The sequence below is a fragment of the Phocoena phocoena genome, chromosome 9 (genome assembly GCF_963924675.1).
Source record: "Phocoena phocoena chromosome 9, mPhoPho1.1, whole genome shotgun sequence".
NCBI classification, from domain to species: Eukaryota; Metazoa; Chordata; class Mammalia; order Artiodactyla; family Phocoenidae; genus Phocoena; species Phocoena phocoena.
In genome coordinates, this window is record NC_089227.1 from 25,829,328 (window position 1) to 25,853,382 (window position 24,055).

A 24,055-nucleotide genomic window follows, 5' to 3' on the forward strand; every position below is an offset into this window, starting at 1 on the left:
GATAACTACTCTCTTATAGTATAAAAGGTGATACTCCAGGATATTAAAGAAGATAGAAAATAAAAGACAGTGCTTTATTTTCATTCATTCATTAGCAAATGCTGATCGGAGATATACCCTTGGCAGTCATTTCCTCTTGTCCCATAATACTGTCATTAAATAACACTGAAGGTCTAATGACCCAAATCAAAGGCAGAATGAAGTTATCACTTTGTTATATTCATGTTAAAAAAAAAAGGGGTGGGATGAGGGATAAATAAGGAGTTTGAGATTAGTAGATACAAACTACTACATATAAAATAGATGAACAACAAGGTCATACTGTGTAGCACAGGAAACTATATTCAATATCTTGTAATAAACTATAATGGAAAAGAATATGAAAAAGAATATATATACATATATATGTATAACAATCACTTCGCCGTATACGACAAACTAATGCAACATTATAAATCAACTGAACATCAAAAAGGTAGACAAATTACAGTTATAACTACTACATAAAGATACAAACTAACATAAAATAAAAACTTCCCTTTCCTGTTCTATATGGCTAGTTGGTAATGTATGAACTAAATTCATTTCAGCCTGCAGAATTCTCTTGAATATTTCTCGAAGGGCAACTCAGCTGGGAAAAAAACTATTTCTCAGGTTTGTTTTTCTGGCAATGTCTTACTTATTTATTTAACATCTTTACTGGAGTATAATTGCTTTACATTGTTGTGTTAGTTTCTGCTGTATAACAAAGTGAATCAGCTATAGGCATATTTCTATCCCCATATCCCCTCCCACTTGTATCTCCCTCCCACCCTCCCTATCCCACCCCTGTAGCTGGTCACAAAGCACCGATCTGATCTCCCTGGGCTATATGGCTGCTTCCCCTTAGCTATCTATTTTACATTTGGTAGTGTATATATGTTGATGCCACTCTCTCACTTCATCCCAACTTACCCTTCCCGCTTGCCATGTCCTTAAGTCCATTCTCTATGTCTGTGTCTTTATTCCTGTCCTGCACCTAGGTTCTTCAGAATCTTTTTTTTTTTTTAGATTCCATATATATGTGTTAGCATAAGGTATATGTTTTTCTCTTTCTGACTTACTTCACTCTGCATGACAGACTCTAGGTTCATCCACCTCATTACAAATAACTCAATTTCGTTTCTTTTTATGGCTAAGTAATATTCCATTGTATATATGTGCCACATCTTCTTTATCCATTCATCTGTCAGTGGACACTTAGGTTGCTTCCATGTCCTGGCTATTGTAAATAGTGCTGCAATGAATCTTGTGGTACATGACTCTTTTTGAATTATGGTTTTCTCAGGGTATATGCCCAGGAGTGGGATTGATGGGTCATATGGTAGTTCTATTTTTAGCTTTTTAAGGAACGTCCACACTGTTCTCCAAGTGGCTGTATCAATTTGCATTCCCATGAAGTGTAGGAGGGTTCCCTTTTCTCCACACCCTCTCCAGCATTTATTGTTTGTAGATTTTTTGATGATGGCCATTCTGACCAGTGTGAGGTGATACCTCATTGTAGCTTTGATTTGCATTTCTCTAATGATTAGTGATGTTGAGCATCCTTTCATGTGTTTGCTGGCAATTGGTATATCTTCTTTGGAGAAATGTCTACTTAGGACTTCTGTCCATTTTTGGTTTGGGTTGGGTTTTTTTTGATATTGAGCTGCATGACCTGCTTGTATATTTTGGAGATTAATCCTTTGTCAGTTGCCTCATTGGCAAATATTTTCTCTGAGGGTTGTCTTTTCATCTTGTTTATGGTTTCCTTTGCTGTGCAAAAGGCTTTAAGTTTCATTAGGTCCCACTTGTTTATTTTTGTTTTTATTTCCATTTCTCAATGATGTGGGTCAAAAAGGATCTTGCTGTGATTTATGTCACAGAGTGTTCTGCCTATATTTTGCTCTAAAAGTTTTATAGTGTCTGGCCTTATATTTAGGTCTTTAATCCACTTTGAGTTTGTTTTTTTATATGGTGTTAGGGAGTGTTCTAATTTCATTCTTTTACATGTAGCTGTCCAGTTTTGCCAGCACCACTTACTGAAGAGGCTGTCTTTTCTCCATTGTATATTCTTGCCTCCTTATCAAAGATAACGTGACAATATGTGCGTGGGTTTATCTCTGGGCTTTCTATCCTGTTCCATTGATCTATATTTCTGTTTTTGTGCCAGAACCATACTGTCTTGATGACTGTAGCCTTGCAGTATAGTCTGAAGTCAGGGAGCCTGATTCCTCCAGCTCCGTTTTTCTTCCTCAAGATTGCTTTGGCTATTCAGGGTCTTCTGTGTTTCCATACAAATTGTGAAATTTTTTGTTCTAGTTCTGTGAAAAATGCCATTGGTAGTTTGGCAGGGATTGCATTGAATCTGTAGATTGCTTCGGATACAATAGTCACTTTCACAATGTTGATTCTTCCAATCCAAGAACATGGTATATCTCTCCATCTGTTTGTATCATCTTTAATTTCTTTCATCAGTGTCTTATAGTTTTCTGAATACAGGTCTTCTGCCTCCTTAGGTAGGTTTATTCCTAGGTATTTAATTCTTTTTGTTGCAGTGGTAAATAGGAGCGTTTCCTTAATTTCTCTTTCAGATTTTTCAGCATTAGTGTATAGGATTGCAAAAGATTTCTGTGCATTAACTTTGTATCCTGCAACTTTACCAAATTCACTGGCTAGCTCTAGCAGTTTTCTGGTAGCATCTTTAGGATTCTCTATGTATAGTATCATGTCATCTGCAAACAGTGACAGTTTACTTCTTCTTCTCTGATATGGATTCCTTTTATTTCTTTTTCGTGTCTGACTGCTGTGGCTAAATCTTCCAAAACTATATTGAATAATAGTGGTGAGAGTGGGAAACCTTATCATGTTCCTGATCTTAGAGGAAATGGTTTCAATTTTTCACCATTGAGAACAATGTTGGCTGTGAGTTTGTCATATATGGCCTTTATTATGTTGAGGTAAGTTTCCTCTCTGCCTACTTTCTGGAGAGTTTTTATCAAAAATGTGTGTTGAATTTTGTCAAAAGCTTTTCCTGCATCTATTGAGAGTATCATATGTTTTTTTTTCCTTCAACTGGTTAATATGGTATATCACATTGATTAATTTGTGTATATTGAAGAATCCTTGCATTCCTGGGATAAACCCCACTTGATCATGGTGTACGATACTTTTAATGTGCTGTTGGATTCTGTTTGCTAGTATTTTGTTGAGGATTTTTGCACCTCTATTCATCAGTGATATTGGCCTATAGTTTTCTTTTTCTGTGACATCTTTGTCTGGTTTTGGTATCAAGGTGATGGTGGCCTCGTGGAATGAGTTTGGGAGTGTTCTTCTCTCTGCTATATTTTGGAAGATTTTGAGAAGGATTGGTGTTAGCTCTTCTGTAAATGTTTGATAGAATTCGCCTCTGAAGCCACCTGGTCCTGGGCTTTTGTTTGTTGGAAGATTTTTAATCACAGTTTCAATTTCAGTGCTTGTGATTGGTCTGTTCCTATTTTCTACTTCTTCCTGGTTCAGTCTCAGAAGGCTGTGCTTTTCTAAGAATTTGTCCATTTCTTCCAGGTTGTCCATTTTATTGACATATAGTTTCCTGTAGTAATCTCTCATAACCCTTTGTATTTTTGCAGTGTGAGTTGTTACTTCTCCTTTTTCATTACTAATTCTATTGATTTGAGTCTTCTCCTTTTTTTTCTTGATGAGTCTGGCTAAAGGTTTATTAATTTCATTTATCTTCTCAACAAGCCAGCTTTTAGTTTTATTGATCCTTGCTATCGTTTCCTTCATTTCTTTTTCATTTATTTCTGATCTGATATTTATGGTTTCTTTCCTTCTGCTAACTTGGGCAGCTTTTTGTTCTTCTTTCTCTAATTGCTTTAGGTGTAAGGTTAGGTTGTTTATTTGAGATTTTTCTTGCTTCTTGAGGTAGGATCGTATTGCTATGAACTTCCCTCTTAGAACTGCTTTTGCTGGATCCCATAGGTTTTGGGTCATCGTGTTTTCATTGTCATTTGTTTCTAGGCATTTTTGGACTTACTCTTTGATTTCTTCAGTGATCTCGTGGTTATTTAGTAGCATATTGCGTAGCCTCCATGTGTTTGTATTTTTTATAGTTTTTTCCCTGTAGCTGACTTCTAGTTTCATAGCGTTGTGGTCAGAAAAGATACTTGACATGATTTCAATTTTCTTAAATTTACCAAAGCTTGTTTTGTGACCCAAGATACGATCTATCCTGGAGAATGTTCCATGAGCACTTCAGAAGAAAGTGTACTCTGTTGTTTTTGGATGGAATGTCCTATAAATATCAATTAAATCCATCTTGTTTAATGTGTCATTTAAAGCTTCTGTTTCCTTATTCATTTTCCTTTTGGATGATCTGTCCATTGGTGAAAGTGGTGTGTTAAAGTCTCCTACTATGATTGTATTACTGTTGATTTCCCCTTTTATGGCTGTTAGCGTTTGCCTTGTGTACTGAGGTGCTCCTATGTTGGATGCATAAATATTTACAATTGTTATATCTTCTTTTAGGATCGATCCCTTGATCGTTATGTAGTGTCCTTCTCTGTCTCTTGTAATAGTTATTTTAAAGTCTATTTTGTCTGATATGAGAATTGCTACTCCAGCTTTCTTTTGATTTCCATTTGCATGGGATATGTTTTTCCATCAACACTCTTTCAGTCTGTACGTGTCCCTAGGTCTGAAGTGGGTCTCTTGTAGACAGCATATATACGGGTCTTGTTTTTGTAGCCATTCAGGCAGTCTATGTCTTTTGGCTGGAGCATGTAATCCATTTACATTGAAGGTAATTATTGATACATATGTTCCTATTCCCATTTTCTTAATTGTTTTGGGTTTGTTATTTTAGGTCTTTTCCTTCTCTTGTGTTTCCTGCCTAGACAAGTTCCTTTAGCATTTGTTGTAAAGCTGGTTTGGTGGTGCTGAATTCTCTTAGTTTTGCTTCTCTGTAAAGGTTTTAATTTCTCCGTCGAATCTGAATGAGATCCTTGCTGGGTAGAGTAATCTTGGTTGTAGGTTTTTCCGTTTCATCACTTTAAATATGTCCTGCCAGTCCCTTCTGGTTTGCAGAGTTTCTGCTGAAAGATCAGCTGTTAACCTTATGGGGATTCCCTTGTATGCTATTTGTTGCTTTTCCCTTGCTGCCTTCAGTATTTTTTCTTTGTATTTAATATTTGATAAGATTGATTAATATGTGTCTTGGAGTGTTTCTCCTTGGATTTATCCTGTATGGGACTCTCTGCACTTCCTGGACTTGATTGACTACTTCATTTCCCATATTAGGGAAGTTTCCAACTATAATCTCTTCAAATATTTTCTCAGTCCCTTTCTTTTTCTCTTCTTTTTCTGGGACCCCTATAATTCGAATATTGGTGCGTTTAATGTTGTCCCAGAGGTCTCTGAGACTGTCCTCAATTCTTTTCATTTTTATTCTCTATTCTGCTCTGCAGTAGTTATTTCAACCATTTTATCTTCCAGGTCATTTATCTGTTCTTCTGCCTCAGTTATTCTGCTATTGATTCCTTCTAGAGAATTTTTAATTTCATTTATTGTGCTGTTCATCATTGTTTGCTCTTCAGTTCTTCTAGGTCCTTATTAAACATTTCTTCTATTTTCTCCACTCTATTTCCAAGATTTGGGATCATCTTTACTATCATCTGAATTCTTTTTCAGGTAGACTGCCTATTTCCTCTTCATTTGTTTGGTCTGGTGGGTATATACCTTTCTCCTTCATCTGGTGCGTATTTCTCTGTCTTCTCATTTTGCTTAACTTACTGTATTTGGGGTCTCCTTTTCACAGGTTGCAGGTTCATAGTTCCTGCTGTTTTTGGTGTCTGCCCCAGTGGGTAAGGTTGGCTCAGTGGGTTGTGTATGCTTCCTGGAGGAGGGGACTGGTGCCTGTGTTCTGGTGGATAAGGCTGGATCTTATCTTTCTGGTGGGCAGGACAGGGTCTGGTGGTGTGTCTTGGGGTGTCTGTGAACTTATTATGATTTCAGGCAGCCTCTCTGCTAATGGGTGGGGTTGTGTTCCTGTCTTGCTAGCTGTTTGGCATGGGGTGTACAGCAGTGGAGCTTGCTGGTCGTTGAGTGGAAATGGGTATTAGCGTTGAGACAGAGATCTCTGGGAGAGCTCTTGCCGATTAATGGGGCTGGGAGGTCTCTCATGGTCCAATGTCCTGAACCCGTCTCTCCCACCTTAGAGGCTCAGGACTGACAGCCAGCCAGAGCACCAACACCCTCTTAGCCACACGGCTCAGAATAAAAGGGAGAAAGTAAGAAAGAAAGAAAGGAAGAAAGAAAGAAAGAAAGAAAATAAATAAAATTATTAAAATAAAAAATTTAAAAATATTATTAAAATAAAAAAATAAATACATAATAAAAAAAGAAGAGAGCAACCAAACCAATAAACAAATCCACCAGTGATAACAAGTGCTAAAAACTAAACTAAGGTAAACATAAAAGTCAGAAACTGGTCAGTTGCATATAGCAAACCCTACGTCTACAGTTGCTCCCAAAGTCCACTGCCTCAACTTTGGGATGACTCATTGTCTATTCAGGTATTCCACAGATGCCGGGTACATCAAGTTGACTGTGGAGATTTAACCCGCTGCTCCTGAGGCTGCGCGGAGAAATTTCCCTTTTGCTTCTCTGTTCACACAGCTCCTGGTGTTCTGCTTTGGATTTGGCCCTGTCTCTGCATGCAGGTCTCCCTCTGGAGTCTGTTCTTTTGGGAAGTCTGAGGTCTTCTGCCAGCATTCAGTAGGTGTTCTGTAGGAGTTGTTCCACATGTAGATGTATTTTTGATATATCTGTGGGGAGGAAGGTGATCTCCACGTCTTACTCCTCTGGCATCTTGAAGGTCCTCTCCAATGTCTTATTTATTAAAAAAAAAAGTCTTTATTTTTGAAGGACAGTTTTGCTGGATACAGAATTCTTGTGGACCATCTTTTTCCTTTAGTACACTGATTATGTCATCTCCCTACCTTCTGGGCTCCATGGTTTCTGATTGGCAATCAGTTGTTTATCTTATAGAGGATCCCTTGGATATGATGAGCCACTTCTCTTGCTTCTTTCAAGATTCTGTCTGTGGATTTTGATAGTATGATTAAGAAGAGACCTGGTATAAATTTTTTCTGTTTATCCTGATTGGATTTTGTTGAGCTTCTTGGCTGTGCAGATTTTTTTCCAACAAATGTGAGAAATCTTTTGCCATTATTTCTTCAGAAATGTTTTCTGCCCTTTCCTCTTTCTCTCCTCTTGGAATTGCCTCTCTGTGTATGTTCGTATACTTTATGATATCCTAGGTTTCTAAGGCATTGTTCCCTTTTCTTCATCCTTTTTTCTTTCTGTACCTTAAACTAAACAATCTCAATTGACCTGTCTTCATGATTGCTAATTGTGTCTTCTGACTAAATATATTGTTTAGCTCATTATTAAGACAGTAGATCCTAAGACCTCACCACAAGGAGATTTTTTTTTCCTTTCATTTTATTTTACCTGTATGAGGTGATAGATGCTAACTAAAGCTTTCTTTTATAATTTTAAAACACCCATTTGAAAATATGCATATGAATAATAATATATCAAGTCAGTTAATGAACATTTAATGTATTGAATAATACACGTCCTATAAAAGACTAACTGATTAGTCCTTGAACACTGGTTTCACAGATACATTTTGAAAAGTAAACTAATTCTTTAAATCTTCCACAAATAATTCCTGAAATGATTTTACTGTCTACCTGATTGGTCATAGCACAAGTGCTTTCCAGAATTGAAATACTGATGTGTTCTCATCCAGTCAGGTTTTGTTACCATCATGGCTCTCCTAAAACCCATTAAGGCCTAATTACAAATTTTTAATTCCACCTTACTTACTAATTGGAAATAAATAAATATGACATGTAGCTAAAACGAAGGAAAAGATATTAAACTCTTTAAATTAGAGACCAGAAGACACTATCACTATTTTTTAAACCACAGGGCAATATTTACAATACTAAGAATATAGTGCTTCTTTACTTACCCTCGCCCTGGAAGAAGGTACACTTTAACAAAGGGGTCTGAGTAACCATTGTTGTCTCGAGCGACAAGGTTTCTTGCTTGGAGAATATGTATTATGAGATTTCCAAGATCATAGTTGATTTGAAGCTTAAAGGGACAGAAAATGTTCCATGAACATTATCTTTTTTTGTTTAAAAAAACATATAATACATTATTATTCAGTATTTTACCAGTATTTAGAAAAAGTTCTCATAAGGAGCATCAACTGCTACTTTCATTTTATTTGAAACTGAACAGACCAGTTAATGTCTAATTTAATTCAGAACTCCCAGGCACACATTAATTACTAGTAAATGTGCTGCTCATTCTTTCTAAGGTGAAAGTTCTGGCCTGTCAAAAATTCATTTAGGATAATCACACAGTGAATGCTAGTTCCATTTTTAAACTAAATTTGTACTCTTAGGAAAATCAGAAATGTTAACATTCATAAATACAATTGGCAGAATTTTGAAAATAGATTAACTAATTGATGAATTTATTAGAAAATATCTTTTGCATTTCATCAAGTAATTAGCAGTGGGTGGAAACATTATTTCAAGACAAAGGTGTTAGTACTGAATTGTAAGAAAATTTAAGAATGTGTAGATTTTATCCCTTCCTATATTACATTAGCTGATAAACCTATAGCTATTCTTTCTGTGCGTGCTTTCTTAATAGTGATGCTAAGAAAATGAAATATTGTTCTTTAATTTTAGAAACTGAAGAGAAAAGAAGAGGCACTGTCTCATAGATGCTTAATGGCTGTTGTAAAACTGTCATTGAATAGTAAAAGACTTACAATTCAAATTAATATTTGAGAAGCCTGCATGATTCAAAATAATCAAATTAACTAATTTTTCACCATCAAAAATGAAAGATTCTTTTGGCATCATTTAGAATAAGACAATTCTGTTTGTTGCTCTTTCTGTTTATCAAATAACAGAAGGGAAGGGATCTATATTTTGAAAAAGAAAATCCATAAATAAAAAATGAATGTATTTTTTATAATCATACAAAACAGATATGCTATGTTTATGTTGAAAATGGAATAATTTAGATGAGATAATCTTCATGTTAATAATTAAAATAATTTCCTAATTTCAGCATAATCTTGATCTGGTTATGTTTTGTGGCAGAAAACAAATCTTTGCTTTCCTCAGTACAGAAAGGCCCAGGGTCTCTCTGACCATCATGGAAGCAATATGAAACATGAAACAAAGGGCCGTGAAGGAAGAGGAGAAATGAAAAGTTTAGAACTGCAGTAACTGTGCTCTAATGGAGTACTGAAATAGAAGAATTATTCTGCAGTTAATTTCACTGAGGTTTAGAATGGCTTCCAAATCTTTAAGGAGAAATTCTTTTCAATTTTCTCCTTTCTCTGCTAGCCTGAAAGTCCACTTTTAACTGGTAAGGCCAGTAAAATCATTTCTTATTGAAACTGAAATTTGCAGGCTACCCTAAGAGAGTGCTTTCCAAAATGTACTCTGTAAATTTGGTGCCTTAGAGAACACTTAGAGTTGCTTGGAGGTTACATCTGAGAGAGAATGAGATGCCCCCAGTAACCCTCAACCAGAGCTACGCCATGCTGGTAATTCATTGTTTGTGCGTTTACATAAGGTTTCATTTGGAATAAGGTTTTGCTAAAAGACAAAAGATAAAATGTAAAAAATTGAAATCACTGTCATAAGAAAATATCCCCCCCCAAAAAAGGAAAAGAAAATAACCTCGGTGTTAAGAAGGAAAATTATTAGAGTAAATTTCCACTATAGAATTACATATTACAACTGAAGGGAAAGGAAAATAAAATAAGGACAAATAAAAGCAACAAGCCAAAAAGAAACAGCACATATTGGCCCATGAGCAAGAAGTTTAAAAAAATGAGCAGAGAGAAGGAGATATTATGAATGAGAACACATAGCATTTTCTGTGCTGCATGTGAAATGAAGAAAGATCAGGTCTGTTTTTCTAGAAGTGGGAAATAGCAGCGATACAGCAAGATCAGGAGCACACAGGTGATCCCGACTCCATCCTGCTGGGTCCTACTTAGTAAGGTGCCCACGTTCTGCACTCTTTCTCCATTTCCACTCTCACACTGCGCTTCTGCTTGAATCAGGGTGTACCTAGATAACACTTAATTGATTTCTTTGTCTTTGTGTCCTACCCTTCATAATACTTTCTAGAGGCCAAGGGTCTATGAATTTTCTATCACATATTGCTTTGAATTAGCCTCTCCCTCACTCAAAAATATTTATTTCCTGATCACTCTATTTTGTCGTGGCTAACATTCCTTGGCTTGTGTTCAAGGTTCTCTTAATTTAGTCTCAACTTACCTCTACAGGAACATTTTCCTGCAGCAAAGCAGATCTGTTCCTTTCACTACCCTCTGGCAGAAGAATCTTCCCTTGTACCATTTCTTCCAGGAAAACACTCCCCCTTTCTCTATGCTTACCCTCAAATTAGTTCAAATCTCTGTTACACTTTGTGAAAATGTACTGTAGATGCAACTAAGACTCAGTGTTCTCTTTCCCTTATCTGAAATGTACTATTTTCAAATAGTTATTATTTGGTATTGTGTTAAACTCTTTCCACATGACTTTGCTTCTCTACACTAAATTACGTTTTGGTACCATCTAAAGTACAGTTTTTCTAACATTTTTGAATTTGCCCATGTACAATGCAATATAAACACAGAAACACACATACAGAAATAAAAAAGATAGTGATTTATGCTATTTTCTTCTATTTTCCTGGTCAAAATACTCTCAATTGATTTGATAAATTACAGATGGGTTATGACCCCCAGTATGAAAAACACTGCTCTAAAAGAACTGCTGAGCAATTATTTGACAATTATTGATCAGAGGAACAAAAGACGACAGCATTAGACGCATGAAACTCTTAAAGAGGAACCTTCAAATTTCCCGGAGAATCTGTCATGTTTGAAACACTTTCAACATGTATGAAGTAACCGAGGCATAATACATTGATACTGTTAAGGTATCAGGCAGACTTTGAAGTATAGAATTTCACAGATATCATTAGATTTAATAAAACATGTATTTGTATTAAAATACTTTTCTGTGAAATTGTATTTTTTCATTATACATCTACATATGTTATAAAACAGGAAAGGTTCTAACAATGCTTACAATTTCAATAGACGATTGGGAAAAAGAGCCACAAAAGATGGTATAGCAATGATCTTTTAAAAACTTTCATACCTGAATTTCCCCCGTAATCGGATGAGAGACAACCTTTGTTGCATCAGTAGGCTGCAATATCAAAACACAGATTAATGGATAAATCTTTCATAGGATTTACCATTTCAGCTTCCCTCTGAATTAATTTCTGTTGGTCAGAGCACACCCTGCCTGGAGAACACATTTCATCCATTTGGCTGCTTCAGATTAGGGTGTCTACTTACACTTCTCAACACGTTTAATCTTAGAAATACATAAATCCCTTTTTCATTTTGCGAAGCCTGTTTTGAGGCTATAATTTTATACCTGCAGTAATCTACGTTCAATTACCTAAGAAATGGAACAATTTTGGTAGAAAGTATTCAATTTAAATATGAACAGATTTTAAATATCTATAAGAGAATGAAAAAGGGACTGTTTTTATTCAACTGCCTAGGAATCCAGAAGTTATAAAAGTCTATCCTTACATTCCTTTGTTGGGTTCTCAGCCTATTCCTACTCTCTTCTAGAGTGGAACACCCAGGCAATCACTTCTTAGTATTTCATACTCCTTTAATTAAAGTTCCATCCCAGTCTATATAAGTTCTCATCTCCTTAATAATTTCCTTATGTCAGTAAAGCCTTAAAAACCGTTAGGACTGTGATCTGGTAAAGTGATTCATTCTGCTGATTCAGTGACTAATTGCTGAATTGTTACATTTCAATAGAATGTACAAATTTGTACCAAAAAAGAGATGCTGTTCCTGACTAGATCTATAATAGAATTTCAGGCAACGTGGCATCACTATAGGGAAATATTTACTAAAATGGAGGCAAGCTTGCTACCCTACAAATAAGGTCCTGTCTCCCTATATATACATAATATTGGTTTTATTTTCATAATTAACGAGAAAAGGAGAAATTCATAATACTTGGGTGTATATACTTGTTCTGCTACCTTTTCTTTTATAAATTTATGCTAGAAATGAGAGCAATCAAAGAAGACAGCTATATTCCAGGTCTTGTTCTGTGAAATAAGAATAAAAATAATGTAATCATTGGTAAAGTTATGGAGTAAGGGTTAAATTTTCTAAGCCATATATCCTTTATTAGTTCAGCTCTTTTATAAGAAACTACGCTCTGGCTGCAAAGGATAAACTGCTAGGTAACGAACCATTATATTTACTTAATAATTATTTTACTGTTTAAATTTTAAGAAAAAGAAACTGAATCTAGAAAAAGGACCACACAACTTCCTCAAACTATTTCTATCTCAATTAAAGAAGGGAAGTTTCCTAAAACCAGATACCCTTGCATCTCAGTTAGGAACATTGAGGAATAACTAGAGATAAAAAGTCAAAAATAAGGCCAGAAAAAAGAATAATGATAATGTATTTTGTTTTGATTTATTTTTGACAGTTGTAACTCATTTGACATATAATTGTGCAAACATAACTAGATTCAACACAGAGCATAAATGTATGGACTATCTTTAAATGTTCTGGGGTATGGCAGTGAACTCATAAGAGCACAGAAGGACGTTGTAATATCTGTTGTACAGTGGGCAAACTACCAGCTCCAGATAATTACAGTTTAAGATTAGAGACAAGTATTTCTTTTCGATAACGTCATACCTTTGTGAGGCTGGTTTGTGATGACTGTGGTGATTAAAAAAAAAATGCACTGCAAGAAAATCAGTGAGATCAGTGTGGAACAGGAAATGAGAGTGTCAGTGTCCAAACCAATTCCACCATTTGAGTAGCTGTGCAGTGCCCATCAGGCACATACCCCACTGATACATAATTTGAATTATTAACAATGAAATAAATATATTATTTTTATTTCATTTTATGGGTACTATTTTTTCTAATGGTTACTAAGACGTTAGGGTATAAACACTAGTTAAATTGTTAGGACCTAACTACATAATAAATGAAACTGTTTTATGTATTTCTTTGGGCATAAGGGCATCATGAAAAAACTACTGAGATGTTGTGTGCCATGACAGAAAAGTTTGGGAAAGCAAGAACCTATTTCATTAGAACACTTAAAACTAGTAAGCGCTTAGTTCAGTTATATATTTATACCATGACTTAGAAGAAATTATTCAGATTTTAAAGATAAGATGAAAAAAGTCTGATAAGATTTCAGAAATAAAAGACCCTGAGGCAGTAAACTAAAAATTTTGAAGACAAAAATTCATATTGAATTAGTAAGCAAAATAATAAAAAGTCTTATATACATAACATATAACTTAAACATATATCTAAATAGATTCATATTTTACTTACATTTACTCAGGAGTAATCACTTAAACTAGAGTATTAATAGATTAATAATTACTTATGAATAATCATTCAAAATGTTTAATAGATGGTGCTCTAAATACCTAAATGTATAATTATGCTATGATTTAAATTTTTAGTTTTAATACATTCTATTAAATTAATGTTTTATTATTTAATACATAGTTAGCCTCATACCTCGTAAAAACAAAAGGATGTTAAAACTATAATTTTCTAAATTAACTGAAGAACATATGCTATATTTGTAAATATTATATTACCTGACTCAGGAACATGTGAGTTTTAGACAATTGCTCGATATTTCTCTAATCTCTCAATATCAATTTCCTTAACATTGCAGAATTTGGAGAACAAATAAAAGTATTGCTTTTTATGCATACTACACGTTGACTGGCCAAGAAATATCATTAAATTCATTCATTCATTCAGCAAAAACGTTTTAAGAAATTCAGTACCAGCTAAGTGTTGATGATAAACCCCCCAAAAGATGAATAGGTGGTAGTACCTTTCTTCAAGAGTGTTAACATCTATTGACTATACATTTCTATATATATATAAAATCTCAAAAATAACCAGAATTGATTATTGTTATTGCTGCTAATAAGAGTTAAAAAGGAATATACCATCACTGTCCAGTAGAATATAATGTGAGCCACACAGGTTATTTGAAATATTCTAGTAGTAACATTAAAAATATAAAAATAAATGGGTGAAAATTAGTTTTTACTGACATGTTTTATTTGATCCAAATCATTGAAAATATTATCATTTCACGATGAAATCAATATAAAAGTTGTAAAGAGCTATTTTACATTCTTTTTTTATACTAAGTCTTTGAAATTTGCTGTGTAATTCATTTTTACAGCACATCTCAATTAGGACTAGCCACATTTCAAGAGCTCAGCGGTCACATGTGGCTAGCAGCTACTGTCATGGACAGTGCAGCTCTATAACTCTTTATCTTAGCAAAACTTCTATAAAAACTACATAGGCCACATTCCTGGCACAGAAAAGAATGACCACATATCATAAAACCTGTTCATATTATTTCCTTGATGTTTGTCCTACAATACCTGTTTTCATCTTCTACTCATTACCAAAAATGTTAACATATTACAAAACAATTGTATTTTGTACCCCCATAATATTACAGAGACTCACAGGTGCCAATGACGTTTTAATTTAATTTCAATTTATTCTGTTACGGTCTATGCAAGCTACTCTACCATGCGCTTAGGGAGCCAGAAGAAGCAAGAAATGGTTCTTGGTTCTCAATGAGTTTGCAGCCCATTTGGGAGGATAAAATAAGGAGACAAGTAATTATAATCAAGATACAAATTGTCTTAGGAGGTACATAAAGCATCTGGCACTTTGGATGGAGGGAAGGAGGAAGGAAGGATAACTTCTGACTTAAGGAAGGATTAGAATACGGAAAGACGTTGTGGAGGAAGGCTTCCTGTTAGTTTATTTTCACTTATCACTGGCTCTTTATTTTCCACAGATTGTAAAAGCCATACATGGCATGTAATGTCTTCCAGTTTACAATCATCTAGGCTTCTCCTCTATTTCTTACCCCTGTATCTTTTGTACACCTATGTCCTAAGCATACAATTTTCTGTTTCTGAGATTTTCTTCATGTTGCATTCTCTTCTTTGGATGTTGGTTCCTTTCTCCCCTTTACCAAATCAGTTCATTAGCTAAATGGCAGCTTTTCTAACCCCACTCTCCTAAGAGTGCTCCGTGTACTTCTTAATGACCACCAACATTACAGCTTTACTAAATTTGTTTATATATCCTCTTCATCTATGTGTAGATCAGCACTTTTCAAATTACAAGGGGCACCACACTCACTTGGAGAACTTATTAAAACCCAGGTTGCTTGGTCCCATCCCTGGGGTCTCTGATTCAGAAGGCCTAGGGTGGGATCAAGAGTCTGCATTTTTAACAAGTTCCTAGATGATGCTGGTGCTGTTAGACTGGGAGCACGCTTTAAGAACCACTCATCTACGTAGTATACAGGGAAGGATTTTATCCCTCTTCGTATCTTGGGTACCAATTACGACCCGTGACACTGAGGTGGCATCCAAAAATGTCTGTGGAAAGTAGGAATGAGTTTAAAACCCTAATAAATAGAGTACTTATTAGCAAGGCTATTGTAAAGATCTGACAACATTAAGCTTATGATGATAAGCTTCTAAGGAAAACCATTGACCAGGCTCTCTTAGAATGAGCAGGACAGGGTCTTAGACAGAGGTAGGGAAGCTGACATTCCAGGGAGCAGGGCTTCATTTTCGACAGGATAGTGATCCAATCAGAACATGGTGCCACAGATCAGACAGTTGTAGGGTAGTTTAAGAGGAAGGAAAAGAGACTGGTGAGTGGAGTGACCAGTAGTGAGTGCAATACTGTTGGCCAAAAAAAATAATGCTTAGCTAAAGAAGTTGACAAGTTCAGAGAACATAAAAAATTATTAAAGACTTATTAAAAAAGTAAAATTCACAGGATTAAGATTCAGTGAATGAAGATAAAAGAAGAGGCAATGGTGCCTTTACATTTGTACTTAATCTTCTGGGAGGATGGTGATGTCAAATGCTGAAATAAAAAATATCTGGATGACAGACTTATAGAACTACAATGTGCTTGGTGTGAAAACTTTGCTAGCCAAGTCTGTCATGTCTTTAGTTCTACTGTGTGGAGATACTGAGAAAGGAATCAGAAATGGTATCAGTGTGTAACTCCAGAGACAGGGCGCCTCCACGAGGTAATTCTTCAAAATTAACACATGTGGTAAAATATAGTTGTGTTAAAATTTATTTTGAAATTGAGTCTATCCTTGAACTTATTCCTCACAAAACCTTACTATATTTAGTTTGAAACAAGTCATTTTATGATGCAATGATTAAGATCATCCTACCATTCTTTTTTGCTTCTGAATGAAAGGGTTTTTTAGTGACATCTGCTGTGTTTTTACACTTAGTAGAAAAAACTTTATTTTCTGAAGTCTAGTCAACTTATCCAACCACAGCCTGTCCTTCCTATATATCTCACCACGTAAAGAAAAAATCTTATTTGTGGTTAAACAAACAAACAAAAAACCTTTTTAAATGTATTTATCAACCATGAAGAGAGTTTCTCTATCAATAATCAAATCTATGGGGGAAAATCACAAATTGTCTATATTATCATCTGATTTTATAAAGTTAAAAAATTAATTCATGTTTTCTTTTAATTCCCCAGTAACTCCAAAATAATAATGTTAGAAACATTTGTTCTAAATGAATAGCTGCATCAAGAGAAAACTTATTACTACGGAATTCAGGATAAATTTCAAAATGGCAATACTATATTACTGGCTTTCCTTCTTTCTTGTTGTCCTAAATTATCATCATTTCTTTGTCCGTTTTACCTTCTACTTAAGTTACAAAATCTATTGTAATGTATATCTTGTGTTTCCAAAAAGATACAAAGATATATTTGATATACAGAGGCTCAGATTTGTGTAACAACAACAAAGAAAAAGAACATGAAGCATTAGAGACATTTTTCAAGTTCCCCATAATAATAACTGCTACAATATTTTAAGAGATGTAGAAATACATCATTTTGATACATCCTGATCAGTTATAAACTCAGAAATGGAAACATTTTTTGTTTGTTTCAGTAGATCATTAGGAAAGGAGAAATCACATGAAAAACACCTTAGGAAATAATATTGTATTTCCTATCTCCTAGTCTGAATAAGGAGCTAGAAAATAAGTAACTCGGAGGTTGCATTGGACACTTCTCACCTTGCTGCTGCTGTGTTTCTTTTTGCTCACTGAGGGTGACCCTGGTTGCCCAGGGCTGGGAACAGAACTGGATCCTGCTGATGTAGGACCTGAATGAATGTGAGATCCTTTTTCAACGACGGACGACAGAACCAGTGGTGACTGCTGTAGTGAGACCTTCTGGAGCTCTGCAGCCAACTGCTTAGGATCAACCCCTGGGGATTTTGCTTTATCCACTACAACAAAATGAAATGGCTTCACACAGTCTCAGTTTCATAGGTACTTAATACCATGGAACTTATCTGAGTTCTAGATAACAAAGTCATCTAGAACTTATAAAAGTTTTATAGTTACTTATAAAACAAGCTAAATAAAAAAAATACATGCAATTGTACCTTTATGAATCTATTTTTAAAGAAGTCTGGAAGGTTCAGAGAAAAGTAAAAGAATACTAAATTACAGAGGAAAATGGAGGTTCCTATTGTATCTTCAGAAAAATGTTTTTAAATGTTTTATATAGAGAATTCTATGCATGATAAAATATTGTTTTACTCACTGGTGGCATTTAATTTGTATGACTGGCTGTTTTTCCTTCTTGAAATCTTATATATCTATTTCTCTAAGCGAGAAATTTCAAAGAACATATTTACATTTACAGATGTATGAAAATTTCTATAGGCCTTGGCCTGTTCTGTTCAGTGCAGTGACCCAGCCTCTTAGAAATGCTGACTACAACGTAGGAAGTGCCCAATAAATATTTGTTGAACAAAGCTATAGTGATACTTTTAGTCTTATAAGTGATTTAAATGTATAGACTGTATTTGTTATCTAAGAGATAAATCTACTTCATCATGTAGTTATGAAATTATATGTTGAATTTTATTTATCATAAAAGGCAATCAAAAGGTTTAGGAGTAAGTGTTCCAAAACCAACTGCTAAAAAAGAACCAGTATCATCTAAAAATTATATAGGACCCCAAACAAATGGCTCCATGGATTACTTTCATACAATGAATTTAATTTTAAAGAATTAAAAATATAAACTCTCACAGTAAGAATTTCATATGAATTTCTTTAATGGGTCTAACATGTAAATATGTGTTTTCCTAGAACACTAAAAGTGTAGTTACAACGCTTTTGATTTTCTTTATGATTACATAAATATATAAACATCTGTCTATAAATTTATTTTTGCCTATATCTATGTATATGTCTAGGTCTTCATCTCCAGCTACATCTGCCTCTACAATTACTCCTCCATTTAAATCTACATCTTTACCCACAGTTGGAAGCAGACTGCTTTCACTTACCAGCTTTTGGTGGTTCATGAAGTTCTAGGTGCTGGGGATTTTCAGAATCTGATAGCATACTGAGGTCCCTAAAAATTAAAACAAAAAAAAAAAAATTAAGAAAGCAACTGAGGAAGTCTGAGACAAAAGGCCTTTTTTCCCCAACTATGCTGAATATATTTTTTCAGTAGGTAAATGAGAAGTGGTTAATGACATAAAGCAATTTCAAAGCATGCTCAACCTTCTAACCAAATCTATATTTGCAATGCTGTTAAAAGTCAGCTGATAAAAATGATTATTTAAGGTGAAATCTTTATGGATTAAATATAAGTTCACTTTGAAATACTGTACACATCCATGAAATCTAAATGGGTTTAGGCTTTCATTTAAATGACGCATGTTTCAATAAAAGCATGAAAGGGGACATAATCAGAAACAGAATTAGCTGGATTCTTTCTATGCTTTAGACTTTGATTCTGAACACAAGAAATCTATAAAACTTGTATTCACTTCATGTTCTAATTACAGGAAATCTTGCTGACTGGCAAAGGTTCCACCTTAACAATTTTAAATTAAAAGAGACATAAATAGCCAAAAAATGGAAACAAAAAGATGGGGAAAAACTCACAGTCTTACACATATTTCTGCTTCCCCACTTTGCTGACTAATGATACTCTGCACTTCTTCATATGTTTTGGAAGTTAAAGGAATTCCATTCCATTCCAATACTTGCATGCCTACAAAGACAAATTCAAGTATAAAATAAAACAGGTGTGCTGTCTCATCTGGGTCCACAAGGCACAGGAGACATTGCTTTGCATTTAAAAACCAACTCAGCACACCATTTCAGAGAACATCAGTTCAAAGTTCTCTGGAACATTAATATCAAAATCATATGAAGTTTGATTTCATCAACTTACCTGAACATATAAAATATGTCAAACAGAACATGCAAAACATTGCTCTTGAAAATCTATTAAATAGTATCAAACACATGCATTTTGTTCACACTGCTTTAAAGAAAACATTCTTGACTGTATATTGCTTAAACCAATTTTGTGTGGGAAAAAAATAATTGCAACCACCAATATAATTTTTCCACGGGCAACGAGCAACGAGAAGAGTGTAAACTTCCATTCTATTGCAGAATAGGAGTGGTAGAAAAAAGTCATTAGGATTTTGTTGCGAAGCTCCCTTTAAGAAATTGTTACAGCTTCAACTTTGCTCAAATAAAAAAGATTCCCATGGTGTGTGTTTTTCTTTGCTGCATGCAAGACAGTCCTGAGTAGAAGCAGCAGAAATGTTATACAGAGGGCAGCGTCATGGGTGTGTGTGTGGCCTGTGCAATAGTATGCCCTGTGCTCAGAAGGGCCCCATGCTTGGTTTAATGCTTTGCTACTGCCATCTTGAAATTCTTAACACTGTTTGAACAAAGAGTCCTATATTTTTATTTTGCACTGGGTCCCATAAATTATGTTGCTGGACTGGTTACAGAGCATTTCATGTTTCCTCTCTTCCTAGAAAGGTAATTTTCATACAAAAAAGTAGTAACATAATTAATATTTCAATATTTTACATTTAGTATTTTTGTCCATTTTATATGAGCTGTCAAATAATTTTGGGAACGTATTTGGCACCAATCACATGGTCCTAATATGTAGCTATGTGGGCTAGATATAAATTCGATGAAACCATCCAGAGTTATAGTGCCCAGATATTTGTGAATGCTACCAGCTTTACCTGAGAAAAAAATACCTGTATGCCATGACTAGGTTATAATTTAAATAAAAAGAAATACTTGTTGAACAATTAGGTTTTCAATGAGCTTCACAGATGCCAATGTGAAATCCCCTATTACTCACTATTGGCTTCCATGGGAAATTCTCAACATGGCATGACTGGGTCTTTAAAAGTTTTAATGATTTTGATATACATTGGAAAGCATATTACCAGTTGCAAACAAGTAAGGGAAGTTCTTTTACTATTGGGAAATGGCAAAAGAAGTCCATAAAAATGCCCACAATAACACAAACAAGAATGACTTTTCTATAACTTACTCCAAGAAAACTTTATCTTCAGATGGGCCTTAGGTTTATTTCAACAATCCCAGGCTGTTGTACATATAAAATGAGAAAATTACATAAAAGACAGTGATAATACCACTAAAGAAAAATTTAGAGCTGAAAGAGGAAAAGCACACCGAAAAACACACTTTTTCTTAGTCACAAGAAAGTACATTTATGAACAGATGATTCTGAATTGAAACAAATTAATAGTGCTATAATTCAGAAATTGCATTGTCACTTTTCTGCAGGAGCAAATTCTATGAAAGGGAATAGCTGCATAATCTTCATGCTTCTTCTGTTGAATTTACCTGTTCATTTTTCACATCTTAAAGGGGCAAATTTATAAAACATATTTATCCAGTGAAATGAATAAATGCTTCTAGTTGTAAACAGGAAAACTATTTAGACACATTAATAAAACTGATGAAAAATACAGATAACTAGGATCTTAACCTAGACATATACCTCAGATCATGAACTACATGATTTGCTCTGTCCTAAGATATACCAGCTGAACTTCTTTTCCCCTTATTGAGTTTCCAACTAGCACTGGGGCAGTACTGCAGTTCAAAAGATTTTGCCAGTTCTTTTATCCTTTTATTTTTGGTTTCAATGGTGAGTATGCGAGCTATAGGGAATGTGACTTGAACACAGTTCCCTTTCCTCTGCCTCTCCAACTTCCTACAAATCCTACAAGAACCACAGTAAAATAACCAAGTGAATATACAAACTACTTTTAAATTCATAATATGGCTTTAGTCATTGTGAGAATTAAGTACTGTTAAGTATGTGTCTTCAAATATGATATCTTTGAAAATACTTTAATTGTAAAATCCTAGAAACTATTTTAAAATGCATGCAGAAACTGTTTGATCATACTACACAGAAACCAAGGTAGTATTTTATCATTTCAATGATTTGAATGTAAGCATATTCAATCTTAAGGAAACTTTTTACTCTGATTTTGGTTTAGAAATAATTCCCAGAACACAGTGAACACACGAATGGTTTTATCCATTATTTAGCATTATGAGCAAACACATTTTCTTTATGTTGAAATTATATCAACATGTATGTTAACCAGTTGTTCAAGTTTGAGATTGCATAGATGATACTTCAATTATATCCCTAGAAAGTGCCTCTTCTAATAACTTTTAATAGGAAAACTAAGATAATATGAATTTTTTTGAATGTGCAACAGTCATGATAGAATTAGCTGCTCAAAGTCTTATACCTAATAGGTTATTAAAAACTGAAAAAAGACAATAATCAGGTAATTTCTGAATTCTAAAAACATCAATCACTATAAAACATTCTCAAGTATGTGTTTTTATAACTTCTGGGATTACTGAATTTCATATGTTTCTCAAATTGGCAAAAGCTATTCTTATCCTTACAATTCAGAATTTCATGTATGTTATTTCTCTGTCTATAATATTTACCATTACTGCAAAAACATCTTCTGTATTAAAATTATTGCATTAACAGTCAAAATCTTATAAGTTAATGTATATCCAAACATATATCACACAGAAGCTCATGACTTTTATTTATTCCACAAATATCTATGTGGCAGGCACTACACAATTCATCACCTTGGTGATGATCCCCACCTTTGTATCTACTATTTTATGCTGTTATAAAAATTAATAAAAATGATATTCTACTAGAAAAAGCAGAAGTATCTTGGCAATTAGTAAAATGAAGATTCACAGAGAAGGAAATTCAAAAGTGTTTTAAGTATATGAAGAAAAGCCCAGACTCATTAGAGATTAGAAAGTTCAAATCAAAGCAATAACGATGTATTACTTAACGCTCATCATATTGAGGAAAGTTTGAAAGCCGGAAAATACAGCGTGTTGACCAGGATATGGGATTTAGGAGACCTTGACTTCAAGAGAGATTATAATTGCTTGGAGGTTTTTTAGCTTTATCCCCACTCTATGATGTGAGAATACTATGACTGTTAGGATGAAAAAAAACAACTGCTCATTTACAATTTATAAACATGTAATTATTTTAATGGGAATGCAGACAAATGCAACCACTCTGTAGTGCAATGTGGCAGAACGTCATTAAATTAAGCATATGTACACCCTAGGACCCAGAAATCTTCTTGACTTTCTATTTGTGGGGAGGTGGTAGTATCAGGAAAAATGGACAATGAGAGCTTATTAAATACTCGTGATGGAAACACTTTGCGGTTTTAGGAAAGAGACCATACCAGGTGTTAACACCAAAGGGCAGATCCATCTTAAAATCGTCTGCCAAGTAAAACAAGTGAGAAACAGGATCTGATCTATACGGCAATGACATTTATGTTATTAAAATGATATTCATACATACTAACATTATATATCATACAAATAAACAACAGACCATTCCATAAATTATCATGGTTTTTCATGGAGGGAAGAACAGATAGGAAAAGAAAGTGAGATAAAAAGAAAGAAACGAGTTAATAAATGAATGAATAAACAAACAAGCAAACAGCGCCCCCCCCCACCACACACACAGAGGAGGGGACCTTATGGGAACCAACAGGGCTGGTGTGCTGTGAAATGAGAATTGGATGCAGCTGGGATAAAAAATCCCACAAAACAATTTAAAAATATGCATATAATAAATTATTTATAGTTTATTTTTTATCCTTTTTCCCGCTGATATTATTAACTATGACTCTAGATTAATATTCTAAACTTGGACATCTGCTCTCAATAACCCTCTATAAACCAGCAGCAGTAGGAAAAACTCAGCTGACCTGCTTATCTGCCCTGGCTTTCTAAATAGCAAACAAACCCTGCAAGTGATTTCCAGGAGTCCAATACATTGTCCCCAACAGTTATACTAACTACTCATTCATTTTCAAGTTAGGCAATGTTAGTATAAGAGAAATGCATAGGTAGATGGATTTTATTATTTTTCAAAACTACATTTTAAAGTATTTTACAATTTTAGCCTATTTATACATTAATATAAAAGAAAGAAAGAAAGAAAGAAAGAAGGGTGGAAAAAAGGAAAGGAAAAAAGAATGGTGGGAGGTAAAGTTAAAAAAATAGTATTTGAGTAGTGTCTTGATTATTTACAGATTAAAGGAGATGTCCTCAATTATGATAAGATGTTCAATACTGTACACCTGAAACACTTTAAAAATCAGCAAGGTATGGCTTGCATATATAAATTCTCAAATGAAATTAATTTACATATTACAAAGTTATCACATTTTGAATTTAAAAAATTATCTAGGAAATATCAAAGACTACTGTTGAACTGTCTGAGCTTACCCACAGTTTTTTTTTTCTAGGTCTGAGTCTACTGAAAATATTTAGAATTAATGACTTCCACACTTCCAGATGTAAAACAGATATGCCT

The 24,055-nt window shown here is 34.3% G+C and overlaps 1 protein-coding gene across 1 annotated transcript in view; it reads right to left on the reverse strand.

The window, feature by feature from the left end:
• PCLO (piccolo presynaptic cytomatrix protein) overlaps positions 1–24,055 on the reverse strand; it is a 366,488-nt gene that overhangs the window by 68,394 nt on the left and 274,039 nt on the right. Inside the window, exons 11-15 of the mRNA XM_065883956.1 lie at positions 19,246–19,354; positions 18,639–18,706; positions 17,350–17,564; positions 11,298–11,348; positions 8,060–8,184 (exon numbers count right to left, since the gene is read on the reverse strand). Coding sequence (XP_065740028.1) covers positions 8,060–8,184; positions 11,298–11,348; positions 17,350–17,564; positions 18,639–18,706; positions 19,246–19,354 — 568 coding nt within the window. The remainder of the gene's footprint in view (positions 1–8,059; positions 8,185–11,297; positions 11,349–17,349; positions 17,565–18,638; positions 18,707–19,245; positions 19,355–24,055) is intronic.